The sequence below is a fragment of the Budorcas taxicolor genome, chromosome 15 (assembly GCF_023091745.1).
Source record: "Budorcas taxicolor isolate Tak-1 chromosome 15, Takin1.1, whole genome shotgun sequence".
Taxonomy (NCBI): Eukaryota; Metazoa; Chordata; class Mammalia; order Artiodactyla; family Bovidae; genus Budorcas; species Budorcas taxicolor.
In genome coordinates, this window is record NC_068924.1 from 52535875 (window position 1) to 52562570 (window position 26696).

At 51.0% G+C, this 26696-nt stretch overlaps 1 protein-coding gene across 3 annotated transcripts in view; it reads left to right on the forward strand.

Annotated features, from left to right (window-relative positions):
* Window positions 1–26696, forward strand: part of SLCO2B1 (solute carrier organic anion transporter family member 2B1) — a 52420-nt gene that overhangs the window by 17576 nt on the left and 8148 nt on the right. For 2 of the 3 annotated variants that reach the window (XM_052652616.1, XM_052652618.1), the window contains 6 exons: window positions 2763–2996; window positions 3230–3328; window positions 5832–6022; window positions 18466–18568; window positions 22714–23071; window positions 25285–25450. In XM_052652616.1, the coding sequence (XP_052508576.1) occupies window positions 2763–2996; window positions 3230–3328; window positions 5832–6022; window positions 18466–18568; window positions 22714–23071; window positions 25285–25450 (1151 nt within the window). The remainder of the gene's footprint in view (window positions 1–2762; window positions 2997–3229; window positions 3329–5831; window positions 6023–18465; window positions 18569–22713; window positions 23072–25284; window positions 25451–26696) is intronic. The other variant, XM_052652617.1, reaches the window with a different exon arrangement.

Consider the following 26696-nt stretch of genomic DNA (forward strand, 5'->3'; position numbering starts at 1 on the left):
CATCCACGTACATACCCATCCATTCATCAATTCATCCATCTACCTACCCACCTACCCACCCATCCACCTATCCATCCACCTACATATCTACCCATCTATTCATCCACCCACCTACCTATCCATCCACCTACTTATCCTCCCCTCCGTTACCCCTCCTACCCTCTCCACCCATCTGTCCATCTGGTGGTCCACCCCAGAAAATATTTGTGCTTCCTACTTTGTGTTGGACCCTCTTGAGGGACTCAGTCCTTGCCCTCTGGGAGCTCCCAGTCTGGGAGAGAAAACAGAAACAAACAATACCTCCCTTGCCCCCACCCAGTGTATCAACTGTGTGAGGAAGAGCTGGGCAGAAGAAGCCCAGGGAAGGAGCCCACAGCCCAGCCGGGCATCATGGAAGGCTTCCCAGGGGAGGAGAGCTATCAGAAAGCATCCTTTCTCCCTTGTCTTCCCATCAGCTCGGACCCCAGAGCTCCTACTCTGTGCCAGGCCGAGCAATGGAAAGATGGAGGAGATACCACCAGCCCTAAGAAGCTCTGAGGGAGCGTGGGTTGGTGTGAGCATGGGCAGCTCTGCTGCAGACAGAGAGTCCAGCACAGGACAGCCAGGGGGAGCAGGTAGAGACCCGAGTAGAGGATGGACCCTGGAGGCTGGAGTGAGCTGGAGGAGGCGGCGTCTGACTGTGATGTAGAAAGAAGGTAGAAGAAGCTGCTCAGGCAGTGGCTGGAAAGGGGGGAAGTCCCAGAAGACAGCCGAGTGGTTCTCTAGGCCAGAGTGGAGAACTGTCAAGAGGTCTGACTCAGATGCCAAAAAATTATACTTACTCATATTTCCCCATCCAGAATTTTCACCTTAACAGAGCTTTTCCTGTGCAGGGTCACACACATTCTCCATCCTCACCACCATACCACACCCTTCTGCTCCTTATGGAACCCCAGGCAAACTTCTCCTGTCTGGGCCTCAGTCTCCACATCTGTCCAATGGGTGAACTGGACTTGGTGACCTCTAAGTACCCACCCTGAACTGACATACAAGGCTATTTCATTCACTCATTCCTCATCATTAATTTATTAATTATCATTAAGGTGGCCCAGATGGTAAAGAAACTGCCTGCAATGCAGGAGACCCAGGTTCGATTCCTGGGTTGGGAAGATCCCCTGGAGAAGGAAATGGCAACCCACTCCAGTATTCTTGCCTGGAGAATCCCATGGACAGAGGAGCCTGGCAGCCGACAGTCCAGGGGTCACAAAGAGTTGGACACGGCTAGGGGACTAACACACACACAAAAAACCTTCAAAAGATATCCTTGGGCTTCCCAGGTGGCGCTAGTTGGTAAGAATCCACTTGCCAATACAGGAGACTTGAGAGACACGGGTACGATTCCTGGGTCGGGAAGATCCCCTGGAGGAGGAAATGGCAACCCACTCCAATATTCTTGCCTGGAGAATCCCCATGGACAGAGGAGCCTGGTGGGCTATAGTCCATGGGGTTGCAAAGAGTCAGACATGACTGAAGCAACTTAGCATCCAGCACATTAATATTTATGTGCCAGGCCCTCTGCTGGGGACTCAGGGGTGGAAAAAAAGACAGATCCCTATAATCACTTTCACATCTAGTAAGCACTGTCACAGGCATCACTCACCACTCCTATCGCTTACAACCCTTAGAGCAGGTGTTATCATTATCCTATTTTATGAATGAGGAAACTGACTCTCAGAGAGGGAGGTACTTCCTCAAGGCCCACAACTAGTAGACATCCCCTGCTAGCCTGGCCCCTAGAGCCTCTGCTCTGACCACTGAATTCTTCTGCTTGTAAGTTCCATATTTCTGTAGAACTTTCATTCTACAAGGCTTTTTCGACAGATGAGGAAACCAAGGCCAGAGGGGCTGAGGTCCTCCGCCAAAGTCTCACCGTCTTCAACCCAGGCAATCTGTTGAGGGTCTAAGTCCTTGAACTTGGTTCACATGGCTTTTTCCAGCCCTAGAGAGTGTCTCACTGGGCTGGGTGGACATGGCTCAGAGACCCAGCTCCCAGAAAGGACTTGGCCAGCTGCAGAGAGGAGGCCACTTCTCTACCCACATTTGGGGTAATAATAGTATGAGGGTCTTCTTAAGTTTGCTCACCAAATATTGGTGAGCTACAGGAAACAAATGTCTGGCACTAAATTAAGAAATTTCCCTTTATTGCACTCTACCTCTGCATCCCGAGCTGACAGGAGCCCTTCCCAGAATGAAGGCCTAAGGGAACCATTGCTTCCACAGCCCAGACGCAGCGCCCCTCCCTTGTTGGGCCCTGCCTTCAGCCCTGGCCTTGACCCTTACACTCTGTGAGCCAGCCATGCTGAACTTCTCAAGACCTTGGTTTTACATGTGCTGCGGCCTCTTTCTGGACCCCACCCCTGACCACCACCTTCCCGTTCTGGAAAATCCTGTTCATTCTTTTCCACCCAGTTCAAACCACGTCTTTCAGCTGTCCTACCCCACCCTCACTCAAGACCCGCCGTTGCCATGGCACTTCCACGTACCTCTGCTCAGAGATGTGGCATAGGGCGGACTTAGAACTGGACTGCCTGGGTTCCAGTCCTGGCTCCACCCCTTGTTAGTTGCTGCCTGAGCATCAATTTTCTCATCTGCAAAATGGGAGTAATGAGAGTACCCATCCCCTGGGTTTGTTGTGGGGGTCAGAGGGATTCAGAAGAGTACCTCCCATCAGTAAGTGCTATAGGAGTCTTAACTATTGTCCTAATACTTTTATCATCTCTCAGCAGACATGTCACAAGACTTTGAGGCTTCCCTGTGCCTGCCAAGCAACAAGGCCCTATCTTCAGCCTCATCCAACAGCAGCTGCTCTAGCTACACAGAGGCTCGGCACCTGGCTGTGGTGGGGATCATGTTCACAGCCCAGACCCTGCTCGGCGTGGGTGGGGTGCCCATTCAGCCCTTTGGCATTTCCTACATCGATGACTTTTCCCACAACAGCAACTCGCCCCTCTACCTTGGTGAGGATCTGTCCCACACTTTGGGCTCTGAGGGAGGGCCAGGCTCAGGTCGGGCTAAGTACGAATCCCTGACCTCTGCCCTCTGTGGCCACTAGAGGCCCAGAGGAGCCCTGGAGAGCTTCCCAGGCCTGAGTCGGGGAGATGGGCTGCTCCTGCCCAGTGGAGGCTGAGCAGGCCCTGACCTGTGAAAGGAAGCTGGGCCAGAGGGCACTAACCCAGGCTTCCTATCGCAGGTATCCTGTTTGCAGTGACCATGATGGGGCCAGGCATGGCCTATGGGCTGGGCAGCCTCATGTTGCGCCTTTACGTGGACATTGATCGAATGCCAGAAGGTGAGCTTCAGAGCACACAGCTGTCCCCAGGGGCACACAGACACAGTTGATCAACTGCTGGTCTCATAGAAGACGCTGAACCAGAGGACCCAGCAACCCCACTGACCTGGGACATGCCTCTTAACCTCTCTGAGCCTCAGCTTCCCCGTCTTTAAGATATTCTCTGCCCTGTCCACCTCCCAAAGCTGCAATCAGAATGCAGTGAGAATGTGGAGATAAGCCAGAAGTTGCCATCAGATGGAGAGTTGTAATTGTTGCTACTGTTGTTATGAGTCTTCACTTAGTTCTACCCTGACTTCCCCCAACCCTAGGCCCTCAGCCCTCTGCTCAGATATATTATAGGACAGACAGGGCCATGTATTCTCTTGGTCTCTGGGGTGCTCCCACCTTTATGGGGGACAGACTTCAGGACCCAGAGAAGACACTGACATGATGGAGAAAATTTTGGAGCAGGACTCAGTAACTTGGGCCATTTCAGAGGGGAAATTCAGAGTGACCTCTAAGGACCCTTCAAGTTCTGACCACCTCAAAGCTTGGCCATCTATGCTGAGGGCACCATTTGGGGAAAAGGGGTCTCTGATCCAGGTGGTGGTCAGGGTGGGCCAAGGTGTAGAACTGAAGTTGGTTCAAAGACAGTCAGGAAGGGGGAGTGTTGGGGGTCTCAGAGCTCTGGCGTTCTGTGGGGAGTGGGAGGGGATTGTTTCTAGAACAGGTCACTGTGGCGTCCCAGCTGCCTGCTGGTCACACCAAGCAGCTCCAAGCCCCCAGCTCTGCCTGCCGCATCCTGCTGCTCAGATGTCCCATCCCTCACTTGGAGATTTTCCAGCAACCCTGGAAGCCTCAGGGGGCACATGCACAAAAATATGGACAGGCAGATTCTGCTTCTCGTTATCCAGCTTTTGCCCAAGAGCGCCTCTAGTCAGGATAGGTCTGGGCGGCTCTGAACAGGAGTCACTAGGGGTGGCCCTGCCCCAACGCCCTTCTTTCTAGAAATCTGGGCCCAGGAGCCCAGCATGGTCTCTGGTTGTAATTCCATTCTCCCCTGATGAAACAGTCTTAAAAGTCAGGGCTCAGTTTCCCAGACACACCCCAGTTCAGGAGAAGGGAGTATGTTTCTGGCTCTCTTGACATCATCCTGGTGGTGCTGACACCTTCACAGGCAGACATGGCATTCCTGTGGACTGTGAACCAAGGTGCTGTCTCTCTATTCCTTCTTTCTCTCTGGGGGATTTCACTGGTTGTGTGGGTCACATCCACTGCAAGCCCAGACCAGCATGTGAGAAGCGGAAGATCTGAGATGGGTGTGCGTGAATTCCCACCAGCCTGGAACAGAAGATGGGGGAACAATAAGCGGAGGAGGAAACTGCACAAAAGCCAACCCCATCCCCACCTTTCCAGATGCTTTTGCTGATCGCTGACTGTGTCCTCTGGGCCCGCTGCCAGAGGCGCTCAGGACAAAGCATCTGGGAGCCAGCCCCACTCAGGGGGTTGATGTCCTCATGCATCCGTACTGTTAGAAAGTGTTTGCAGGTGCTGTGGCAGTTGAAGAAGGAGGTACCTAACAGCCTTGGGGTCAAGAGGTCTGATGGCAGAGATGGGCACTCCAGTAGGGAGGCGCATCTGGGACTGTTGTTGTTTACTCGTTAGGTTGTGCCCAATTCTTTTTCAATCCCATGGATTGTTGCCCGCCAGGCTCGCCTGTCCATGGGATTTCCCAGGCAAGAATACTGGAGTTGGTTGCCATTTCCTTCTCCAAGGGGATCTTCCTGACCCAGGGATCGAGCCTGCGTCTCCTGTGCCTCCTGCATTGGCAGGCAGATTCCTCACCCCTGAGCCACCAGGGAAGCCCATATCTGAGTTAATCTTGTCCTGATTATACCTAGATGGGGCTCAAAATCACCTAGGAAACTTGTTAAAGTTATAGATTCCTTGGCCACCTTTCCACCCCATCCGGTGGCAGTTCTAAGTTGATCTTGGAAAAGGCTGAGTAGTTTTGATACACACCCCTTGTGATTTTAACCATCATGCAGGTCTGAGAACCCCAAGAATCATTCTAGCCATCAGTTTAATAACAATCACAAAAGTAACAGTAAGCAAAGAGCAAACGCTGTCGACATTCTATGTGCCAACACTATTCTAAGTGGTCTACACGTATTAGTTTCTATGATTCTCACATCAGCCTTATGATGTAGGTACTACTAGCATCTACGCTTTACAGGGGAAGAAACCAAGGCACAAAGAGGTTAAGTAACTTGCCCAAGGTCACGCCATTTCCAAAGTCCATGACCTTAACCACGACACACGCTGCCATAAAGCTGAGAAAGTCAAGGCCCAGGAAGGATCAGGGACGTGCCCAAGGTCACACAAGACACACCTGGCAGAGCCACAGCTGATACCCAGATCTCCCCACCCCGGCCCAGGTCATGTCCTACCTCAGAGGCTGGTCCGAGAGTGGTGGCCAAGAAGCTACAGCCCATCCCGACCCTAACACCCTCTCTTCCAGGTGGCATCAACCTGACCTCAAAGGACCCCCGATGGGTGGGTGCCTGGTGGCTGGGCTTCCTCATCTCGGCTGGCGCAGTGGCCCTGGCCGCCATCCCCTACTTCTTCTTCCCCAAGGAGATGCCCAAGGAGAAGCAAGAGCTTCGCTTCCGGCGAAAGGGCTTGGAAGTTTCAGACCTACCTGTCAGCAAGGTAAGCCCCCTCCCTGCCCCACCCTAACCCAAGCTCCAGCCCCCACACGCTTGTCCTCCGGTATAACCTTCAACTCCATTCTCCTGGGCACAGCACGTCACAGCCTCCAAAGCCATCTCCATGCCGTTGCATTCCCCAGCATTCCTGCATGGTGCATCTCCCCAGCCCCTTCTGCCGCTGAGGGGATCGAGGGCCAGAGCCGGAAGTGACCCACCCAGGGAGATCTGGGTACCAGCTGTGGCTCTGCCAGGTGTGTCTTGTGTGACCTTGGGCACGTCCCTGACCCTCCCTGGGCCTTGACTTTCTCAGCTTTATGGCAGTGTGTGCCATGGTTAAGTACCGCTGGGACCAGAACCCAAAGCCTGTCTGAGCCCATGCCCTTCACTCTAACCACTACCCTCCTGCCTCTGCTTGTCGCTGAACGTGCTTAGTAGATTGTGAAATGCTACAGCAGTGCTGAGAACTGGAAGGATGTGGAGAGCTTACAGGAGGGTCTAGGAAGACTTCTCTGAGGAGAGGGGTATTCCACTGGACTTTGAAGCCTGTGTGGAAGTGTGGCAAGGACGGGGAGGGCCATTCTAGGTGGGAAACAGCCTGGACAAAGGACTTGGCTGTAGAAATGACCAGGGCCTTTTCAGGGACAGTGAGGGGACAAACAGTTATTGAGTGCCTCGCTGGGGACCAGGCATCAGGCTGGACCCCGGGGCTCAGCATGTGAGCCCCACCCTTAAAACAGACATAGCCTAGTGAGGACAGAGGCTCTTGGATAAGTAACAACTGGCCGGGTGCTGCAAGGGGATTCGCTGAACCATTCTGCTCAGCTCCTGGGACAGGTCGTCTCTCCTCAGAGGACCGTCCTAAGACCCAGAAGGTGCAGGGATGTGCTCAAGGTCACATGTGACAGGAGAAGGCAGGACTGTGTGAGGCCACTGGACAGGAGAGAGGATTCTGGCCTAGGGTTCTCTACGTTTTCCAGGGGCCCACAAAAACACGAGGCCCGAGAAATAATACATTGGCTCTAAAATACAAAAGAAAAATGACAAAATGGAAATGTCTTATAAAAGCTCAATTATACGTCATTAGAGTCAGCTTCATTCATTTTTCTTTAATGCTCATACACATTTCATTATATTCACCACTCATTATATTCTGAAAATTTGTGCGTTAGATTTTCTCTTTTCCCAAGTCTGGGTGTATAAAGACAAATACTATTTCACCTTTACACCTCACCTCCCACGCCCCCCACACAAACACATAAACAATACTTCAGTGACCAGATGTATGGGGCTGTTCCCACACTGATCAATTCTCTGCAACATCCACTGGGTGTCCTACAACCTAACTCCATCCTGCCTCTGTCTACCTGGAGACAGTATCAGATGTCACAGGGTAAGGCTCACTTCCACAAGACTGCCCCTGCTGCAGATGCCGATCACAAGTAGGAGGCCCCCAAGTTACCTTCAACTTCTGTCTGACTTGGCTACAAGTCAGAGTTTCCCACAATGCCCTCCTTGGATTTGGTTATTTGCTGGAATGGCTAACAGAGCTCAGAGAAACACTTGTTTACCAGTTTATTACATAATAAAGTGAAAAAGTGAAGTCCCTCAGTTGTGTCCGACCCTTTGCGACCCCATGGACTGTAGCCTACCAGGCTCCTCCATCCATGGGATTTTCCAGGCAAGAGTACTGGAGTAGGTTGCCATTTCCTTCTCCAGGGGATCTTCCTGACCCAGGGATTGAACCCAGGTCTCTCGCATTGCAGGCAGACGCTTTACCCTCTGAGCCACCAGGGAAGGTCTCCATTGCATAATAAAGGATATGATAAATGATACAGATAAACAGCCAGATAAAGAGATGCCTAGGGCGAGGTCTAGGAGGGTGCTGAGCACAAGAGCTCTGTCCCTGTGGAGTTTGGGTGCATCGCCTACTCGGCACGTGGCTGTGTTCACCAACCTGGAAACTCCCTGAACCCTATACTATTGGGATTTTTATAGAGGCTTCATCATGTCGGCGTGATTGATTATTAAGTCTATTTTTAGCTTCTCTCCCTTCTCTGCAGAATTAGGTTGCAGTGGTGGGCTGAAAGTTCTAAGCTTCCAATCATGGCTTGGTCTTTTTGGTGACCAGCGCTAACCTGGAGCCCAGTGGAGTCACCTCATTAAAACAAACGATGTTCTTATCACCAGGAAATGCCAAGGGATTTAGGGGCTCGGTGTCAGATGCTCTTACCAATCAGGAAATTACAAAGCTCTTAGGAGCTCTGGGTCAGGAACCAGGATCAAAGGCTAAATATTAGAACAAAAGATTTTCTTAGCACCCTTGTTTACAGGAGTTTTAGGATCTCTGTGCCAGAATTTTGAGAAACCACAAACAATCATAAATTAAGGAAGTCAGTTGTTGCTAAGTAATTCTAATTTCAAAGGGACAATTTATAAAAAATCCTGTCAAATATTTTGCAGGAAGAATAATTCAATTTAATGTTGCAGGTTGGTGCATTTGAATACATTTGCCATAATGTGAGATAGTGTCTCCTTCTTAGAACAAGAAAGTCTGGGCTTAAGATGAAGGGCTGAAAATGCCTCTGCTGGAAAAGCTGAGATTCAACCCCCAAATCAGTCTGATACGGCACCCACACCACTCTGTTGCCCACCCCCTGCTGCAGCAAAGGGTGTATACCTGGGGCTGGGGCACTAAAGAAAATTGATGTCAGGACAGCCAGCAGGGGCCAGAACAATTAAAGCCTTGCCTGCCAGCTTCAAGAGCAGCGGATAGCCCTGGAGGGAGTCCTGCGGCTCTATCACCAGGTGCTAGCACAGAAAGGATTGGAAGGCAAGGGAAGATGTGCAGAGAGCAGCTGGGGACAGGAAGACTGATGTGACAGCTATGGCGTCGGTCCAGGCAGGAACTGGTGCATTTGCAGTAAGGCAGGGTGTGGGGATGAGTCCAAAGCACCACACAGGAGGGGAAACACACAGACCTGGATCCTGCTCTGCTATGGGTCAGTCATCCCAGAGACAGCGAAGGGCTGATGCTGGCTCAGAGGCAGGGGGAGGCAGGTGCTGGAGAGAGATCAGTTTCAGGGAAAGGAAGAAGACAGCTTGGAACCACAGATGGTCCTTCCCGCTTCTGCCTAGCTCAGGCCAAAATATGAATGAGACGAAATTCCTGGAACTTGCAGAAGAGTTCTTAGAAGCAGGGATGATCACAGAAGAAGGGAAGAGACTGGTTACCAGTTATGGGTAATCTCCAAGTTGGGTACTAAATCTGAACAGAGAAGTGCTACTTGGGCCATGGGGTGGAATAGGTGGAAGAAACAAGGGTGAGACTAGGCTAGGCTGGGCTCAGTCATATGTCCTTGTTCGGTCATGTGACCTTGAGCAAGTCACTTCCCCATTCTGTTCTATTGTGTAAGACACTGGGTTTAGATTCCTGAAGCAATGTCTTGTGTGCCTTGGATTCTGAGAACACACGATTTCTTGAGTCAAAGCTGCTGTGATGCAGAGATCCTCATTTTGAGAGCTGTGTCTCTGTGATGCCTTGAAACCCTGGCTCCTAGGCTGTGAACCTGTCTGACTGTCTGGATTCATTCGTCAGCACATGGGGGATGGGGAGTGGGGAGGGAAGGGGGTGAGAGGTTCTGAAAAAAGAACCGAGGGCCGAGAACATGACGATCTGCTTCCAGCAGCTCTCAGGTAATAAATATTGAAGTGGGAGGAACTGTTCCCCCGCCTGCTGAGGCTGCCTCGGCTTGCAGTTGCTTGGGCTTGCCCAGTGTGCTCAGGCCACTGATGAGGTGGATGGACCAGGAGGAAGGGCCCAATTAGGTGAAAGTCCAAGTGTTTCGACATGGTCGTGTATCTTTTGCAGAGAGTAGAAACAGGCACGAGAAAATGAAGGGTCAAGGGGGAGGCTATTTCTGAAGTCCCTTCAAGCACTCCCTCACAGGGGTTCTCTAAATACCTTCCTAGAAGTAAGTGCAGCTTTTACTGGTGTCCAGGAGATGGTGGTATGTAATAGAAAGGGTTGTATGACCCAGAGGTCTCTGGCCTCAGTCTGTCTGTCCATGCAATAGGCAGAAGACTGAACAAAGTTTGCTAGCTCTGGGAGGTTTGATAGTAACATGACCACTTTCACAGGGGGACAGTGGGGTGCATCCCACAGCCCCTGCCCCAGGGAGCTCTCAGGTCATGAAAGAAGGCCAGGTGCGGAGAGGTGGAACATGACTGAAACACAGCTGAGGTTTGAATGACAGAGTTCTCTGCCAGGGGGCAGGGGATTAACAGTCTCCACAGAGAAGACTGTGAGGTGGGGGGTGGGGGAAGCCATGGCCGTACAGAAGCGTCAGGAGCTCAGCTTCCCTCCCTTTGACTCTGCCCATGTGTCTGTGACCTCGAGCTCGGGTGGCTACGCAGACATCTTTCTAGAAGGGAACCAGGGTAGGCCTCACCTCTCTTAGGCCTCTGTTTCCCTGTCTTCAATTAGCCAGTTTCTAAGGTCCTGTCAAAGGCTCAGGGCTCCTGGCAGACGGCTCTGCAGGGCTCATGTAGTAAAGAGGTCTCCTAAGTGCACCTAGCAGGTCATCTGGCCCCATATGGGCAGTGGCTATAGGACCCATTCAGCTAGCAGCCATCTTTGCTCTCCAGGCCCTTTGGCACTTTGGCCCTTTGGCCCTTCTGAGCTGCCCTTGGTCCTGGGCCCAGGACTGAAATCAGATCCCCTGGGGACTGCAGGTCCGCACCCACCCTCTGAGCACCACTGGCCTCTGTTATATTTCCCAGGAGCCTCCATGTCTATTATTTTAGGGTATCTCCCAGAGTCTGGGATTCTAATATTATCTGGTTTTAAAGTTCTAAGTTTATACTAGTTGTAGGTTCTCAAGTATTTGTGTTCCATTACTTTAAGATTCTGTGCCTCAAATGCTATGTGACTCCCAAAATTCACTTTTCCAAGTAGTTATAGTTTTGGCCTAAGACTCTGTGCCCCATCTTGCAGAGCCTGCTGGGTGCCGGGTGACATGGTCTTCTCTGTGCCCAATGTCTCTCCTTAGCTGGCACTGCCTCCAGATCCCTCCCAGTTGGTTTAGGAGTCCTTCTCCTTCCCAAGTGACCCCGCTCTTGTGATCCTCACCCCACCTCATCCAGCTCAACCGTCACTGCATCTTACAGACAGAGGGATTGGGTCAAGATTGTGTCCAGAGCTTGGCCAGTGGCACTTCCTGCTGCACCAGTCTGTGCAAGGGCAGGGCTTGGCCCCAAAGGGCTGAAGAGAGGCTTCTTCTGCCCGGCCTGATACAGATGCAAGCTTCCTCAGTCACTGGGTATGGAAAGTCCTTTGGGGTGATCTGCTCTGTGGCTTTTCAACTGCACCCCATAGGACCCCAAGGCTGCCACCACAGGGAGACTGAGAGAAGGGCTCCCCAGCAGGGCCAAGGACCTTCCTCCCTTATACTCACACATACACACACACTTTAATCAGACAAGTTCTACTTCACACACTTTAATCAGACAAGTTCTACTTTTTGATGTTTTTATACCAGTCTTTTGGGTGAGATATAAATTGAGAAGGGGGTTCTATTGCAAAAACCAGTTTTAAAAACACTGGTGTAGTCCAACACTGCCAAATGATAGAGGAGGAGATTGAGGCTAAAGAAGAGAGCTGACTCCAGCTGATCTGGCCCAGGATGCACCATGTAAGCATTTCCTTGGTGCCTGAGTCTAAGACCTCCCTCTGTGGCAGGGAGGAAGGCCAGCAGCAGCTTTGTCTGCACCATCCCAGCCTGCATGCAAAGTCTAACTCTGTCACTTACTAATCTGAAATCTGTAAAATGGGAATAACCAGACCATCTATATCCATGTGGCGGGGCTTGTAAAAGGAAATGAGGCGAGGTTGTGAGGTGGGTTGTTCAATACCTAGCCTGCAGTCTCAGTAACCAGGAGTGCTTGTTCTTAGCGTGGATCAGGCCAGCTCTTAAAAGGAAAAATGACTTTTTTTTCTGATATTCTTCTTAGATGCTTTTCTATATCCTACTTCCACTATTTTCCATGAAAGGTTTCAAGGCTATTCACACCACATACACGTACAGTGCTCGTAAGAGAGTGGAAAATAAGCCAACTTGTATTGCCTACTCTGTTCTACGCCCTTTGTATTAATTAGCCCATTTATTCCCTGTAACTTACCTATGAAATAGGTTCAGTTTTTACCCCTGTTTTGCACCCGAGGGTCTGAATTGCAGAGAGATAAAATAACCTAGTAGAATTGCTAGTAAAAGGTGGAGCTGGGATTCAGGCTCAGAAAAGCTGTCGCAGGGCCTGTGCTGAGTCACTCAATCAAGACCAAGACACAGAAAGATAGAAATAACAGCAAAAGGTTCTCAGAATGAAAGAGAAAGAGAGACGAATTTAGATGCTATTATGGAAACACTCACTTGGTCCTGAGCTTTCTGGTAGCCACAAGGAAAAGAGACACGGTCAGTTGCAAGAAACCCATGGATGTAAAAGAGCTGGGAGCACACCACCCTCCTCTCCCACCCCCCGCCCCATAGAATCTCAGATGCCCAGGAACTCTGCTAGAAAACACCATCTCCCTCCTGTGGGAGATGAGAAGTTGAATAGAAAACCCTGGAGGAGCCTCAGTATCCTCCTCTAAAACTTGGTGGTATTGGACTATACCAGTGTTTTTAAATACTGTTTTTTGCAGTAGAACCCCTTTCTCAATTTATATCTCACTCAAAAGACTGGTATAAAGACATGGAAAAGTAGAATTTGTCTGATTAAAGCATGTGTGTACGTGCGTGTATGTGTGCGTGCACGTGTTTGTGTGTGCATGTGTGTGTGTTTGTGTGTGTGTACAAGTTGAGCAGCCATCCTGTGGCTGCTTCCTATGACCACGTGGGATGGAAGCTGAGGGCTGCCAGAGAGTTCCACATCACCCACTAGGGTCAGCACTGGCTCCATGGGGCTGGGGTCCCAGTTCTGCCCCAGCGCCTTCGAGGAACCCAGCTTCCTCCAAGGACAGCTCCTGGCCTCTGCAGGCCCTGCAGGCAGCGGGCTCTCCCATGGGCTGGACCACACACAGCTCCCCGACTCCTGCGGGCTGCAGCAGTCAGCACACAGCCCAAGAGGGGAAGTTCAGACCAGATCCCAGACCTGCTGACCTGGGCAAACCACAGCCCAGATGTGTCATTCTCTGAAGCCCGCTCTGGAGTCCTCAGAAACAGATGGGGGAGGGAGAAGGAACTTCTGAAGGCCTCAGAGACAGGGACTGGAGGTCAGTGTTCCCAGTACCCACAGAAGAAAGCCCAAACCCCTCAGTCTGGCCCTCTGAACCGCCCCACTCTGGCCCTCTGAACCGCCCCACTCTTGCCCTGAGAAGTTCTTTTTTTCCCCCCCAAAGTTAACAGTGACTGTTTATTCATAAACTTGACAAGTGAACCCATCTGCTGTTACATTCTTTTCTTGAGAGGATCAAAGGTGTTAGAAAGAAAAGTGAGTTTTAAAGAGTATAAAGAATACTGAGACAATTTCTGATTGGCAAGCATTCTATTAAAACTGTTTCTTTGGAAGTGGGGGAGAATCTCTAATTGGTTTCCAGATATATTTGACAACCTATGGAGGGGAAAAGAGAGTAGTTTGTGAGCATTTCAAAGGAGAAATGGTTGTTCAGTGTTAACCCTGGCAGGTTTTGGGGTCTGGCCATTTCTTGTAACAAGTAGAGGTTGATGGGGTGCTTTTCTGCGGTGGTTCTCTTGCCATGGTCCTGAGAGGCTCTTAGCCGCCGTCAGGGTGGTTCCCCCCACCTCCCACACCCCGCTCTTCCCGCCACCACCCTTCTGCTAGTACTAGGCCTCTGCTTCAAATAACCTCTCCCTTCCTGTGGATCCAATCTCAGACTCACCTCTCCCTGGATGCCCTCCGGACCCCCCAGCCCCTTAAGGACTGTCCCTCCCCTCCTGTCTCCAAACCCCAGAGGTCAAGATGGTGCTGGGGGTGGTAACGGAGACTGCTCTGCCAATTACTCCCTGGTGACACGTGCCCTTTTTGGGGGAGGCCCTCTGTTTCCTCTTCTGTGAAGTAGGTGCAATAACAATCCCTCCATCAGACTGTTGTGGGAATTAAATGACAGGGTGGATGTGAAAGTGCAGTGTAGACCACAGAGGGTTTGCACGTATCACAGCAGATGACACTGTGGCTTTTACTGTTTACTCGGGGACAAGGAACCCCAGGCAAGGAACTCACAAGATGCTGCGTGTCTGAAGGATGGGCCTGCCCCACCCCCAATAGGAAGATTGGGAAGAAATCAATCTATCCCGACCCTTCTTACTCCCATTCCTGGGGCGGCACCCTCTCCCTCTGGGACCCAGGAACTTCCCACATGCTCTCCTATAGCTAGGCTAGGCCTGAGAATGGAGTAAGGAGAGTTTCTAATTCTCCTTAAGACAGCATGTCCAAAAGAAATATCAACGTGAGTCACAAACATCGTTCTAAATGGTCTAGTTGTTATTTATTTGCTAAGTCACGTCCCACTCTTTGTGACTCAGTGGACTGTCACTTGCCAGGCTCCTATGTCCACGGGATTTCCCAGGCAAGAATACCGGAGTGGGTTGCCTTTTCCTTCTCCAAGGGATCTTCCTGACCCAGAGATCAAACCCTGCGTTGGCAGGTGGATTCTTTACTGCTGAGCCATCTGGGAAGCCCAAATGGCATTCAAAAATAAAAGAAATTAATTTTAATAAAATATTTTCTTTAATCTCCTATATTTAAAATATTTCCGTTTTACCATATCATAAGTATAAAAGACTAATTGTGAGATATTTTCCATTCCTTTTCTTCATACTGAGTCTTTGAAATGCAGTGCGTACTTTGCACTCTGGCCCATCTCTGTTTGGACTAGTCACAGTTCCAGCGGTGCGTCAGACAGCACAGCTCTGAGAAAAAAATGCATAATAGATCCACAGTGCCTCATCCAGAAAAATAAAACTCAGATTTCAGGCCCCTTCACATCCTCCCTCAGTGGTGCTTCCTAATTTTGCCAACCCTGCACCAGATCTCTGATTCATAGGCTTGGTGGATCAGATGTGTGTTTTTAACTCAGGCAGGCTTAAGCTAAATCTTAGTTCTGTCCCGTGCTAGTTGGGTGATGTTGTGCAAGTTACTTTTGACTGGAAAAAAAAAAAAAAAAAGCACAACACAAGAATTGTGAGTGAAGTTTTATTTGGAGCAAAAGGAGGACTCTAGCCTGGGCATCTCAGATAGCTACAAGCTTCCTGCCAACACAATAGCATCTCCTGTTGATGTTCTCACATTTCTTCCAAGAGCCTGGTGCTGCCTATACCCACTGCCCATTGAAGCCATCTCCTGCACTCCTTCTTTCCATAGATGTTCCTCAGACAGCCACCATTTGGCTCAAGGCCTTGGGCTAGGCACCAGGGTTTCAACAGGGAATGAGGTAAACGCAGTCCCTGCTCTTGCTGAGCTCAGAGTTCAGCAGGAGAGAGGTCAAACAAGGTTTGACTCAGACTCTAAGTGTCTATAAGGTAGATTATTCCTGGTTTCCTCTGAAAATCAACTTCTACTCTGAATGCCCACCCTGCTGGCTCAGCAGGAAAGTCAACCTCAGCCTTTCTCGGGGCTCTCGCACCAAGGTAAAGCAAATGTCCTGAGGTCTTACAGGATATCTAGGCACCAGGGAGGTCCCATCCTCACCACCACCGCACCCCCAGCAGGCATCAGCCTCAATTCCCCACGGTCCATGTGGTCCCCCTTAACTTGTTTGGGGTTGAGGAGCTCCATGTGGGTGGCAACATGGGAACTCAGCCTCTTTCAGTCAGTCTGCAGCCTGCCCTTTTGAAGTGAACTGCTTCCTTGGACACTGTCACAGAGGCTATGTGGCTTCCTGCTGCTCAGGGAACCCACAGACTGCTCAGGGGCCTCCCTCTCACCTCACCCTCCCCACAACTCTCAGTGTAATCTCTTCGATGGAGTCAGGCTTTGGAAACAAAAGCCAGAAGGGAGAAAATCTTGCAGCCATGACTTTTTGCCCTGCTACAAACCTCCCCTGAGGCCAGGGAATCCAGAGGCCAGTACCTGCTGGGATAGAAGTAGAGAGGAGGAAGGGAGAAGCCTACAGGGGAACAAACACACTTGAACTGATTTTGGAATAAATTTCCTTACGGGGGCGAGGCTAGGCTTAAGCCAGTCAACACCTGGAAGCAAGGTGGAGGAGGCTTGGAACAGGGCACTCTTGGCCTGGGAGCCCTCATGGAGGTTCTAAAATGTGGGGAAATCCCACATTTGCTCCTTAGCATAAAAGATGGGCAACAAAAGAGAAGGTGTCATATACCAGCCAGAGGGTGAAGCTTGTAGGGGCCTCACAGAGGCTCTACAGGGAGAAAAGAGGCAGAACTGAGACCCCAGATGGACTCTCCAGCCCAACCCACCCTTCCCCAGGGTGGACAGCACTCCAGACCAGGGGAAGCCAGCTTGTGCTAGCATGCTCCTAGTTATGGGATTTCAGGCCCCTTCACATCCTCCCACAATGGTGCTTCCTAATTTTGCCAGCCCTGCACCAGATCTCAGATTCACAGGCTTGGTGGATCAGATGTGTGTTTTTAACTCAGGCAGGCTTAAGCTAAATCTTAGTTCTGTCCCGTGCTAGTTGGGTGATGTTGTGCAAGGAAGTACTCACTTCCTCCCAGGACAGCCTTGTCCAAACTGCTTGTCACACTGGGCTTCAGTCTTCTTCCATGGAACTTGTTGCTTCTAATCCTCGTCTCAGACTGCACATAAAAACGTAGTAAAATCAGGACTTCCCTGGTGGTACAGTGGATAAGAATCCACCCGCCAATGAAGGGACACGGGTTCGATCCAAGGTCCGGGAAGATTCCACGTGCCACGGAGCAGCTAAGCCTGTGTGCCACAACTACTCAGCCCGTGAGCTGCAACTACTGCAGTTCATGCTTCTGGAGCCTGTGCTCTACAACAAGAGAAGCTGCTGCAATGAAAAACCCAGGCACTGCAATGAAGAGTGGCCCCTGTTCTCCACAACTCAAGAAAGCTGGAGCACAACAACGAAGACTCAGTGCAACCAGAAAAATAAATTAAAAAAAAATTTTTTTTAATGTAGTAAAATCAGACTTCACTAGATCACGTATATTTGAGTGACCCAGTAGCAACTTCTCTAAGACTTAGTTACTCATATAAAAATGTGCACAGTGATAGTAGCTGTATGAAAGCATTGTTGTATCGGAGCAGAGCATTGGTTCCCTCCTGCTTTTAGGGTAAACTGACCAAATGCACATAGGCCCTGGAGTCAAGCCATCTGGATTCAGGTTCTAGCCAGACCACTTACTAGTTGTGTGACCAGGCAAATTACTTCATCTCTCTGTGTCCCAGTTTTATTCCCCTGAAAAACAGGCATTATACTGTTCTTAAGAAAGTTGCTGTGGGGTTTCAATGAGTTAACGGACTTGTCATTGGAACAGCACTGGGGTGGTAGTAAATGCTTAATAACCATTAACTGTTATTTGTCATTTTACCCTTCCCTCCTTGGTGCAGTCAGAAGACTATAATTGTATCACCTCTGATCTCTTTTCTGGGATTGAAGACCTTTTTCTCAGGAGTTGCACAGAAGCCATCCTCTCCCACGTGGAAGAGCACACCCCAGGGTAGCTGTGAGGCTCCTTGCAATGTGGTCCAGGGGCTGAGCAATCCCCTCTGGCTGTGGTCTGACTCCTCCAAGAGGAGAAGGGGGCTGTTGCCTCTTGCCTCCCCCAACCCAGACCCCTTCCTGTTGCTGCAGACAGGATGGAACAGGACAGGCCCTGGAGGTACCTGCTCGTGGTGACTCTCCATGTGATGACAGCCGTGAGTGATATAAAACTGAAGGTAGCATGGTGATAACCTTGTATAGAAGCTGGCGATGCTGCCGGTTGTGGTGAAGACAGTGGTAGGGATGACAATGACGGGAGAGACAGCGATGATGACAGTGATTCTGATCATGACGTTGTTGCTGGTGACGTAAAGGGTCAAGTGACCATGATGATGACAATGATTGTGAGATTGTGCAGGTGGTTGGTGACCTTCCCAGAGACAACAACAATAGTAAGGCCAATCTTGGTTGTTTGTTGGTGGTGAAATTGGTGATATGAATGGGGGTGATATTTAAGATGATGAGAATAATGATGATGGCGGTTGTGGGAATTTTCATGGTCATGTTGGTTATTATGATGTTAATGATGGTGATGACAAAGTTCAACCATTGGAATTTCACCCACTTTTCAAAAACCACTTGCTAAGTATCTGCGGGGCCAAGAACAAATGGGACGCTGCTGGCAGTGACAGACCCCTTGTCCTCTCCTCCCCCAGAGCTCCCTTCCCTCACCCACAGCACTTCTGAGCAGAATGTTGGGCATCTAACTGACTGCCCTCGGCCGTGTGTCTTCCCAGGGTGAGGATTCCTCTTCTGAGCGGAGCCCTGCAGACTCCCCAGAGAAGAAAGACAACCTAGCTCAGATTGCCCCAGACTTGACTGTGATCCAGTTTATCAAAGGTAAGTGAGCTGAGGCCAGAGGTGGGGCCAGAGAGGCAGGTGAGACTGTACAGAATCCAGCCCCCCATCTACCTTTCTTGATTCATCTTCCATACCTACAGGCCCCTCATAAGCACCATACATTTCTTGTAAGACTTTGCTCATAGGGTCCCTTTTGCCTAGAACATCATTTTTTATCACTATCTATTAAAAGCTTCCTTTTACCTCGAAGTCAAGCCATTCTCTCCTTCCCCCAGCCTGGCTCTCCCTGCTGTCAGCTCTCTGAATTCTCAGGGCGCCTGTATCAGCTCAGATCTGTGCTGTCCAACCCTTCTACCAAGCAGTGAGCTCCTGAGCGTCTGGCTTGTGACGGCTCATCTGTGACCCTTTTCCTCCTCCCACTATAAAGCCTGCACACGGGAGGCTCTCAGTAAATTTTTTTTTAAATTAAATTCTTTGGCTGTAGCATTGGTGAAAGGAGCTCTGGGCTGAAGTCCAGAAATCTAGACTTTCATCTTGGGTCCTTGCTCCTCCTCTCTGGGCCTCACTTTCTCCATCTGTACAGTGAGGGGTGAAATCCATTTCACTCTGACCCTGAGACTTTGAGCTAAATTGATCAGTAACCAGGGTCCATGCTGTGGCCCCATCATCCTAGCTAAAGAGTCTGATCCTGCAAACACAGTGCCTGCTGTGCATCGGGATCTTGTAGGGCACAGGATGGCAAGTCAGAAGAAGGGGTGGGTTAGAGGCCCACCCCTGGCACTGCCCAGTGTACAATGTTTTAGAAGTTACTTTCGTCCCCTAACCAGAGTTTCCTCATCTAAAAGACTGGGTCAGTAATCTTTGCTCTGCCTCTCTCAAGGACTGTTAGGAGACTCAAATGGGATGATGAATGAAAGGTGCTTTACATACTATTAAAAAACTATGCTTATATAAGGTACAATTATTTTTTTCAATTATCGTGTCTGCCCTGCTGTTATTATTCTGACTATATCTCAGGACAGTAAATTGAGTTGCCTATGGTTTAAGAGGGTGATAACCACAGGGTTTGGTTAAACCAACCCCCAGTCCCCAAGGACTTTTGCATTAGGAAGTTAATTAGCGGAGAGTTTCTTAGGGAAAGTTTCCTAGGATTTGATGTTGGGGCACTAGTAATCTAGCCCCTGGTGTCCTCAGATTTGATATTAGGATATCAGCCACTTATCCCCTGGTGTCCTAGGATTTGATGTTAGGGTACCAGTAGCCTGGTTGTCCTCTATTCCTAGGGAAAGAAAGGCCTGGAACCTATGAGGCTGGACCTAGAGGCAGGGGCTTAGACTCCCTAACCTGAGGTCACCCCCAGCTGCTGGAAGGCCCCAGTGCCCTGCTCCATGGAAGAGCTTATTAATCACTGCTTTGGCTTTAGCCCAGAAGAAAGCTGGGGCCAGTCGCAGAAATTGGATCCTAGAGTGGGTGTCCTGGGCCAGATTATCTCTGATGGTTTCAAGCTCCTACATGATCCTAGGAGAGACCAAGACAGGGCTGGCACAGGCCAGCTTCTCGGCTTCCTGCTGAGCTCCAGGGAGGCCAGTCTAATCCTAAGGTTTGGCCTTGACAACCTGGGACTGGGAGAGGGAGCAGCAGAGAGAAGAAGCAGACACAGTCCTTCAGCTTCTGGAATCCTTGATTCTTAGAAGAAGACAGTCTCTGACCTAATCTGATGGGGGAGACATAGTCCCTGAGCTGGGAGAGGCGCTGTTTGATGGGGAGACATAAGTCCCTGTCTGATAGAGGATCCCTAGTCCCTGAATGGGGGGAGAACTTGCCTTGGCTAAAGGAGGAGACCTGGCTTCTGTGCTGGAGGAGGTTCTCCTGTCTGATAAGGGAGACACAGTCTCTAAGCGGTAAGAGGCCCTGGCTTGTCCAAGGGGAGAAGACATTGTGATGAGCCAAGGGAAGCACCTGTCTAGCTAAAGTCTCTGAGCTAGGGACAGCCTTGGAATTCCCCTTCAGGTATCCCTTATCTAAGCTATAGGCATAGCCCTGCCCTCCAGGAATTTTCCATCTGCCCTAGGGACAATTGAAGATGACGAAGGGGTTTAGAGAATAGGAGCTGCACTGTAGTGATCAGCCCAGGAGAACGGGATGGAAGCAGTCCATGAGATGGAGCCCTCCCTCTGAAGTCAGGCAGCCAGAGGCCTAGGAATGTAGGCTGGGGTGGGGGTTGGGGCACAGAAGGGGAAATGACCCTGACACCAGGAGTCAGGAAACCCCCAGCAACTCCTGGCCTGATTCAGACCTTCCTAGATGAACTTGGGCCAGTCCCTGCCCCACTCCTGGCCCTACCTGTACCATGAGGTCACCTATATGGCTTGGACCAAGCCCAGGCTACTCCTGGCCAGAGCAGTTCAAGGAGGGAGGAAAGTGGAGCAGCTGGCTGGGGTGAAGGCCCGGTGTCACACCTTCCCCACCCCAAGTGCCGGCTGGATGTGCTGCGTGTGTGGCCAGGGACTCGGACAGGAGGAGGCCTGGGACATGAAGGAAGGGGAATTCCACAGCCCCAGCTCTCCCCGCTACACCCTGCCTAGACTCTGTTTTGATTCTCTGGCGCCCAAGGAGAAGTGTTCTTGGCCAGGCCAGGGTGCTAGGGAACCAGCTGGCTTGGCTCTCCCCACGCTCTGAGGACAAACAGAAACTTCCCATGACAGGGACGCTGGCCCTGCTGCTGCAGGAACAGAAGGGACCCCCCCAGACTCAGCCCAGAGGATCCCATGTCCATGTCTCCCCGCCCCAGCCCAGCCTGGCAAGTAGTTTGCTCCTCTGATGCCTCTTTTCTTTTTTCTTTTTTGATAAATACTGTTTATTGTTTTAGATATAATCCTATAGAATGACCTATTGGTATGAATCAGGATTTTTTTTCCTTTTTTTGGCCACTATGCGGCATGCAGGATCTTAGTTCCCTGACCAGGGATTAAATACATGCCCCCTGCAAGGGAAACATGATGTCTTAACCACTGAACCTCCAGGGAAGTCCCCGATACCTAGATGCCTCTTCTTAGAAAGGCCTTTTCTCCTGTCTCCTTCACGCCTTATGTCTCTAACTTCATCTCGCCTTCTGAGGGCAGAAACATGTATTTCTCATCTGTTGTCAGTGGAAAGAGGTCACACAAAGCCTTCTTGGGCATCACCTTGGGTGGCCTTGCTGATGAAGGCCCCGAAGCCCAGACCGCGGGACTGACTCAATGTGTCGACTTGCAGCGAGGAGACCTGTACATAGGCATTGGTTTAGGAGGTGGCAGGAGAGGGGAGAGCCATCCCTTCTATTCTTGTCTATGGGCTTTTGCCCTGGCTTCTCCCCTATAGGACTGCCCCACTCCAAATCCTCCCCTTCTTCAGGCCCTGCCTCTGTCCTACCTCCAGGAAGCTGCCTAGCACCAGGCCTGCTCAGTTTTAACTTTCTCTGAAGATTTTAGTTTCCACCCTAACATTTTACTCTTTGATCACCTTGAGTCTATATGTGCATTCACTCATTTTCTCATTCATTCCATAAATATTTATTGAGTGCCTACTATACCCTGGGCTCTGGAGATTCAGCAATTGACATAATAGATAAAAATCCCTGCTCTGGTGATGCTTATATTCTGATTGGGTGACAATAAAATGGCTAAATGAGTGAAATGGGTAGTATGTTAGGTAAAGTGCTATGGAGAAACATAAACTAGGAATGGGGAAATCAAGGCAGTGGGTGCTGTCCCATGTTGGAGACACAGAAGGGAAGACAGAGGCCTGGGTTACCTTGGAAAGAGCTATTGCAGGACAGGTTGGAAAGGACTGAGTTGGGGGAATGAGATGGATAATAGAACAGACGAAATAAGATGGGATGAGCTGAATGAGAATCAAACAGGATAATATAGAACCAAACTACATGGAATTGCATCTTGAGTAGAATTGAGTTGGAAAGAAATGTAGTTGATTAAAATGCAGTCTAACTCAATGGAATGAAATGCAACCGAACTTCAAAGATGAAACAGAAGTAGATGGAATGTCATGGGATGAAACTCAATGCAATAGAATTAAATGGAATGAGACAGGATGGAAGACACGGAACAAGCTGAACAGGGCAGGATGGGACGGAAACGTGTGGCACGGCCAGCCCACCCTGACTGTCCCCCCACTCACCCCAACAGTCTTCCCCAGGGTGCTGCTGAGGACCCTGCGCCACCCCATCTTTCTGCTGGTGGTCCTGTCCCAGGTGTGCATGTCGTCCATGGTGGCGGGCATGGCCACCTTCCTGCCCAAGTTCCTGGAACGCCAATTCTCCATCACAGCATCCTACGCCAACCTGCTCATAGGCTGCCTCACCATCCCGCTGGCCATTGTGGGCATCGTGGTGGGGGGCATCCTGGTCAAGCGCCTCCGCCTGGGCCCCCTGCACTGTGGCACCCTTTGCCTGCTGGGGGCGCTGTGCTGCCTGATCCTCAGCACGCCCCTCTTCTTCATGGGCTGCTCTTCCCATCAGGTTGCAGGCATCAGCCACCAGCCTGGGTGAGTATGTTTCAGAGCCGGTGAGCATAAGCTGGAGGAGGGTGCCAGGGGCATAGGAAGGGGTGGCCCAGAAAAGGCCAGGTCAGTGGAGTAGCCCCCACCTCACATCTCCCCACCTCTCCCCGCTTAGCTCGCTGTGAGCAGTGGGACTTCTCCCTCGAAGGCTCAGTGAAGGTGTCAGTCACCACCAGGGAAGGGTGGAACTTGTGTGCAGGACAGCTCAGGTCTGGGACGGGCTGGAGACTGAGGAAGGGCAAAGCCACTTGTGTGGATGGCACGTGTAAGAAAGCCCTTCTCAGGAACGCTGCCCAGGGGACATATGCCCTGGGAGGGAGTTGGACTGGAGACCTTGGAGATTCTTGGTCCTTATAGGCTGCGAGCTAAAATCCTGTTGTCCTGTGACCCTAAAGTACCAGTCTTTTTCCCCAGATGTGAGGGGCAGGACCTCTACCCTCCAGGAGGAAAGCCTCTCTCCCTTCCCCTTCTGCCCCCTAAACCCTCATAGACACAGACTCTTTCCCCTAGGGAACCATCTTGGAGAGGATGTTGGAAGTTCCATTGATGCCTCTTCTCCAGAATGATTGCATTTTTCCTGGGAAGCCACTCCAGGCTCAGGCTGGCACAACACCCAGCTAACATCCCCCAACGTGCTCTGTTCACTCCTCTCCTTTGGCATCTCCTCCCTCCATCCACGTGCCAACTTTCCACACCAGGGGCTCTTTCTGTGTAACTGTTGGGGAGGCTCAGTCCAGATATACTCAGCTCTTGCCCACCCTGTCCCAGGTCCCACCTCGTTGACCTCTCCCCTCTTTCCTTGTCTCTTCTCTTCTCGAAGGTCTGCAGAGGTTCCTTCTGGGCATGAAGGAGGGGCTTCAACCAGGCCTTCAGGAAGCCTCTGGTCAGAGGAGGGAGCCAGGGCCTTTTAATCATTTTTAGATTAAAAAGTAAATGAATATTTTACTACAGTTTTTTTTTTTTTTAAAGCAAATGGGGAAAAGTCAGCCTACCTCACATGCCCCATTTGTCTCTTCTTCTGAAGTCTCTCACCTTGACCTGACATTTCATCTCACCCAGATTCTCATCTATATTCTTGCAATTTACTCACTGAGCTTTGGGTTCTAATTCATTGAAGAAGCTTTTGGGGACCAACTTAACAAATTGAGAATATCTCATACTCCATCGTGGGCTTCCCTTGTGGCTCAGCTGGTAAAGAATCAGCCTGCAATGCGGGAGCCCTGGGTTAGGAACATCCCCTGGAGAAGGGAAAGTCTATCCACTCCAGTATTCTGGCCTGGAGAATTCCTTGGACTGTATCGTCCATGGGATCACAAAAAGTCAGACACGACTGAGTGACTTTCACTTTCACTTTCATACTCCATCATAACTAATGGTATCTGCAGCTGCCAAGAACTGAGGGTCTTCCATGCGCTCAGACGCTCCCATATTCCATCTCACTGAACCCTGGTGGGATCTCCAGGAGAGGTCCTACCATTATCCCCATTTCACAGATGAGGATAGCAAGGCCCCTCCCTTCTGATCTCCTGTCCCCGTGTGCCGAGCCTGGCCAGACTAGAGCAGGGGATCTCCTGAGACTTGGGAACAGACCCTCAAAGGGAGTCAGATGGGACTGATACCTGCCCTGGGCAGTGAACAGGGGAGTTACAGTGAGAGGGAGGTCGTGAGACTGCAGGATGGCAATGGGGAGAGGGAATCCGCAAAGGTGGCAGAGCGACTGAGGCCAGAGAGAGGCAGGAACAGGTCGGAGACCTCACAGCTACTCAGGTACCCTGACGGGCCCCACACGTATAGTTCTAACTATCAGAAAAGGAAGCAATCCAGCTCATCGAGATAAAGGTACTTTTCATCTGAGACTAAATTCTGGGAAGAATTTATCATATGTCCCCTAAAAAGAGGGTCACTGAAGAACAGAGATGGTCACAGAAGCAGCTCAAAGACTTGTAGGATCTTGGGGCTGGAAGGGGTCTCAGACCCTCTGGCCCATACCCTGCTTCCCACTTCTCCCATTGGAGGCCTCTTGCAGTTTCCTTGGAGAGGGGCTCACCACTGCGTGTCATGGAACAGCTCTGATGGTAAAAAACTCTGTGCAGAGCTGAGATCTGACCGTGGCTCTCAGGGGAGGTTGCAGGGGCGAGGTAGCCCGGGCCTGAGGAAGGGAGAACCAGACCAACCATGCCCGCCTTCTCTCCCACCAGCGCCCAGCCTGGCCTGGACCTATTTCCAGGCTGCATGGAGTCCTGTTCCTGCCCCTCAGACGACTTTAACCCTGTCTGCGACTCCAGCACTCGTGTGGAGTACATCACGCCTTGCCACGCAGGCTGTACAAGCCGGGTAGTCCAGGAGCTGCCAGACAAAAGCCAGGTGGGTCAGGCCTCCGGCTGCCCCTCTGCCTCTCACGGACTCCGCTTTCTCTGTCTCTGTGTGCCTGTCACACCCTCCACCTCTGAATGTCCTCATTCTCTGGCTCTTCTTTCTGTTTATCACCTGTCTTCTCCTTCTGTTGGCAGATACAGAATGTTATTCTTTCAATAAGACTTCATTGCCAGTCTTGGGCCAGGGCCCCGAGTGCGGACGTGAATCAGATCTGGTCCCAGCTGTCCAGGCAGGGGAGGTGCAGAAGGAAGTAACTCAGGAATTCCAGGGGTCGTGACAGACAGAGTGGCCCCCACAAGGACAATCAATGATGGAAGGAGATGTAGCCCACCTGGGAGGGTCCCAGAAGGCTTCATGGGACATGGCATTTGTGCTGGATCTTCAAGGGTGAGCAGGCAAACTAGGGAAGGGCTTTCCCGGCAGGGAGGGCCCGGCACATGGCATGCAGGCACACATCCACACACTTGCACATACAACTGGGGCAGAAGCCTGAGAGTTCATGGAGGGAAAGCAAGGCCCAGACAAGGAAGAGCCTCGAATAAGGAAGGGCCATGAGTAGAGACTTTATCTGGAGAGCAGTGGGGAGACTTGGATGGGTTTTGAGCCGGGGAGGTCAGACCTGTGTTTGATCACATTTGAGGCCATAGTATGGAGGAAGGTGAGTAGAATGCAGACCAGGAGGCAGGGAGGTGAGGGGGAGGCTGGAGCAACGAGCCCATTCAGTTAGTCAATCACTCAGTCAATAAACCTTTGTGGAGCCCCACCTTTGTGCCAGGTCCTGTGCTGGGGGCTAAGGACAGACCCAGAGCCAAGGGGCCCTGCTCTCAAGGAGCTCGCAGGGGTGGGGTGTTGGGGACAGAAGGGGAGGAGTGGGCAGCATAAGTAACTGCAGGGCGTCCTATGGGAGCCTTAGAAAGACCACCGGGGCCAGCTGGCTCCTCCCCTCCTCTCCCCTCATTGCCCCTGAAGGGCAAATGGGGACGATACTCACCTTCCTCAGGTCCCCAGGCTGGAATATAGTGTGTGTGTGTGTGTGTGTGTGTGTGTGTGTGTATGTGTGTGTGTGGGTGGGTGGGTAGTGTCAGGCTGGTTGTTATGACAATACCTCCCTCTCTCCAGAGCCCCACCCACATCATGCAGAACCCCTGCCTTTGTGTCCTGCTGGGCAGCAGCCTCTAAGCCCAAGACCCCTTTGGGGAGGGACCTGGGCCGCACAGGCTGGCATGGAGGGAAG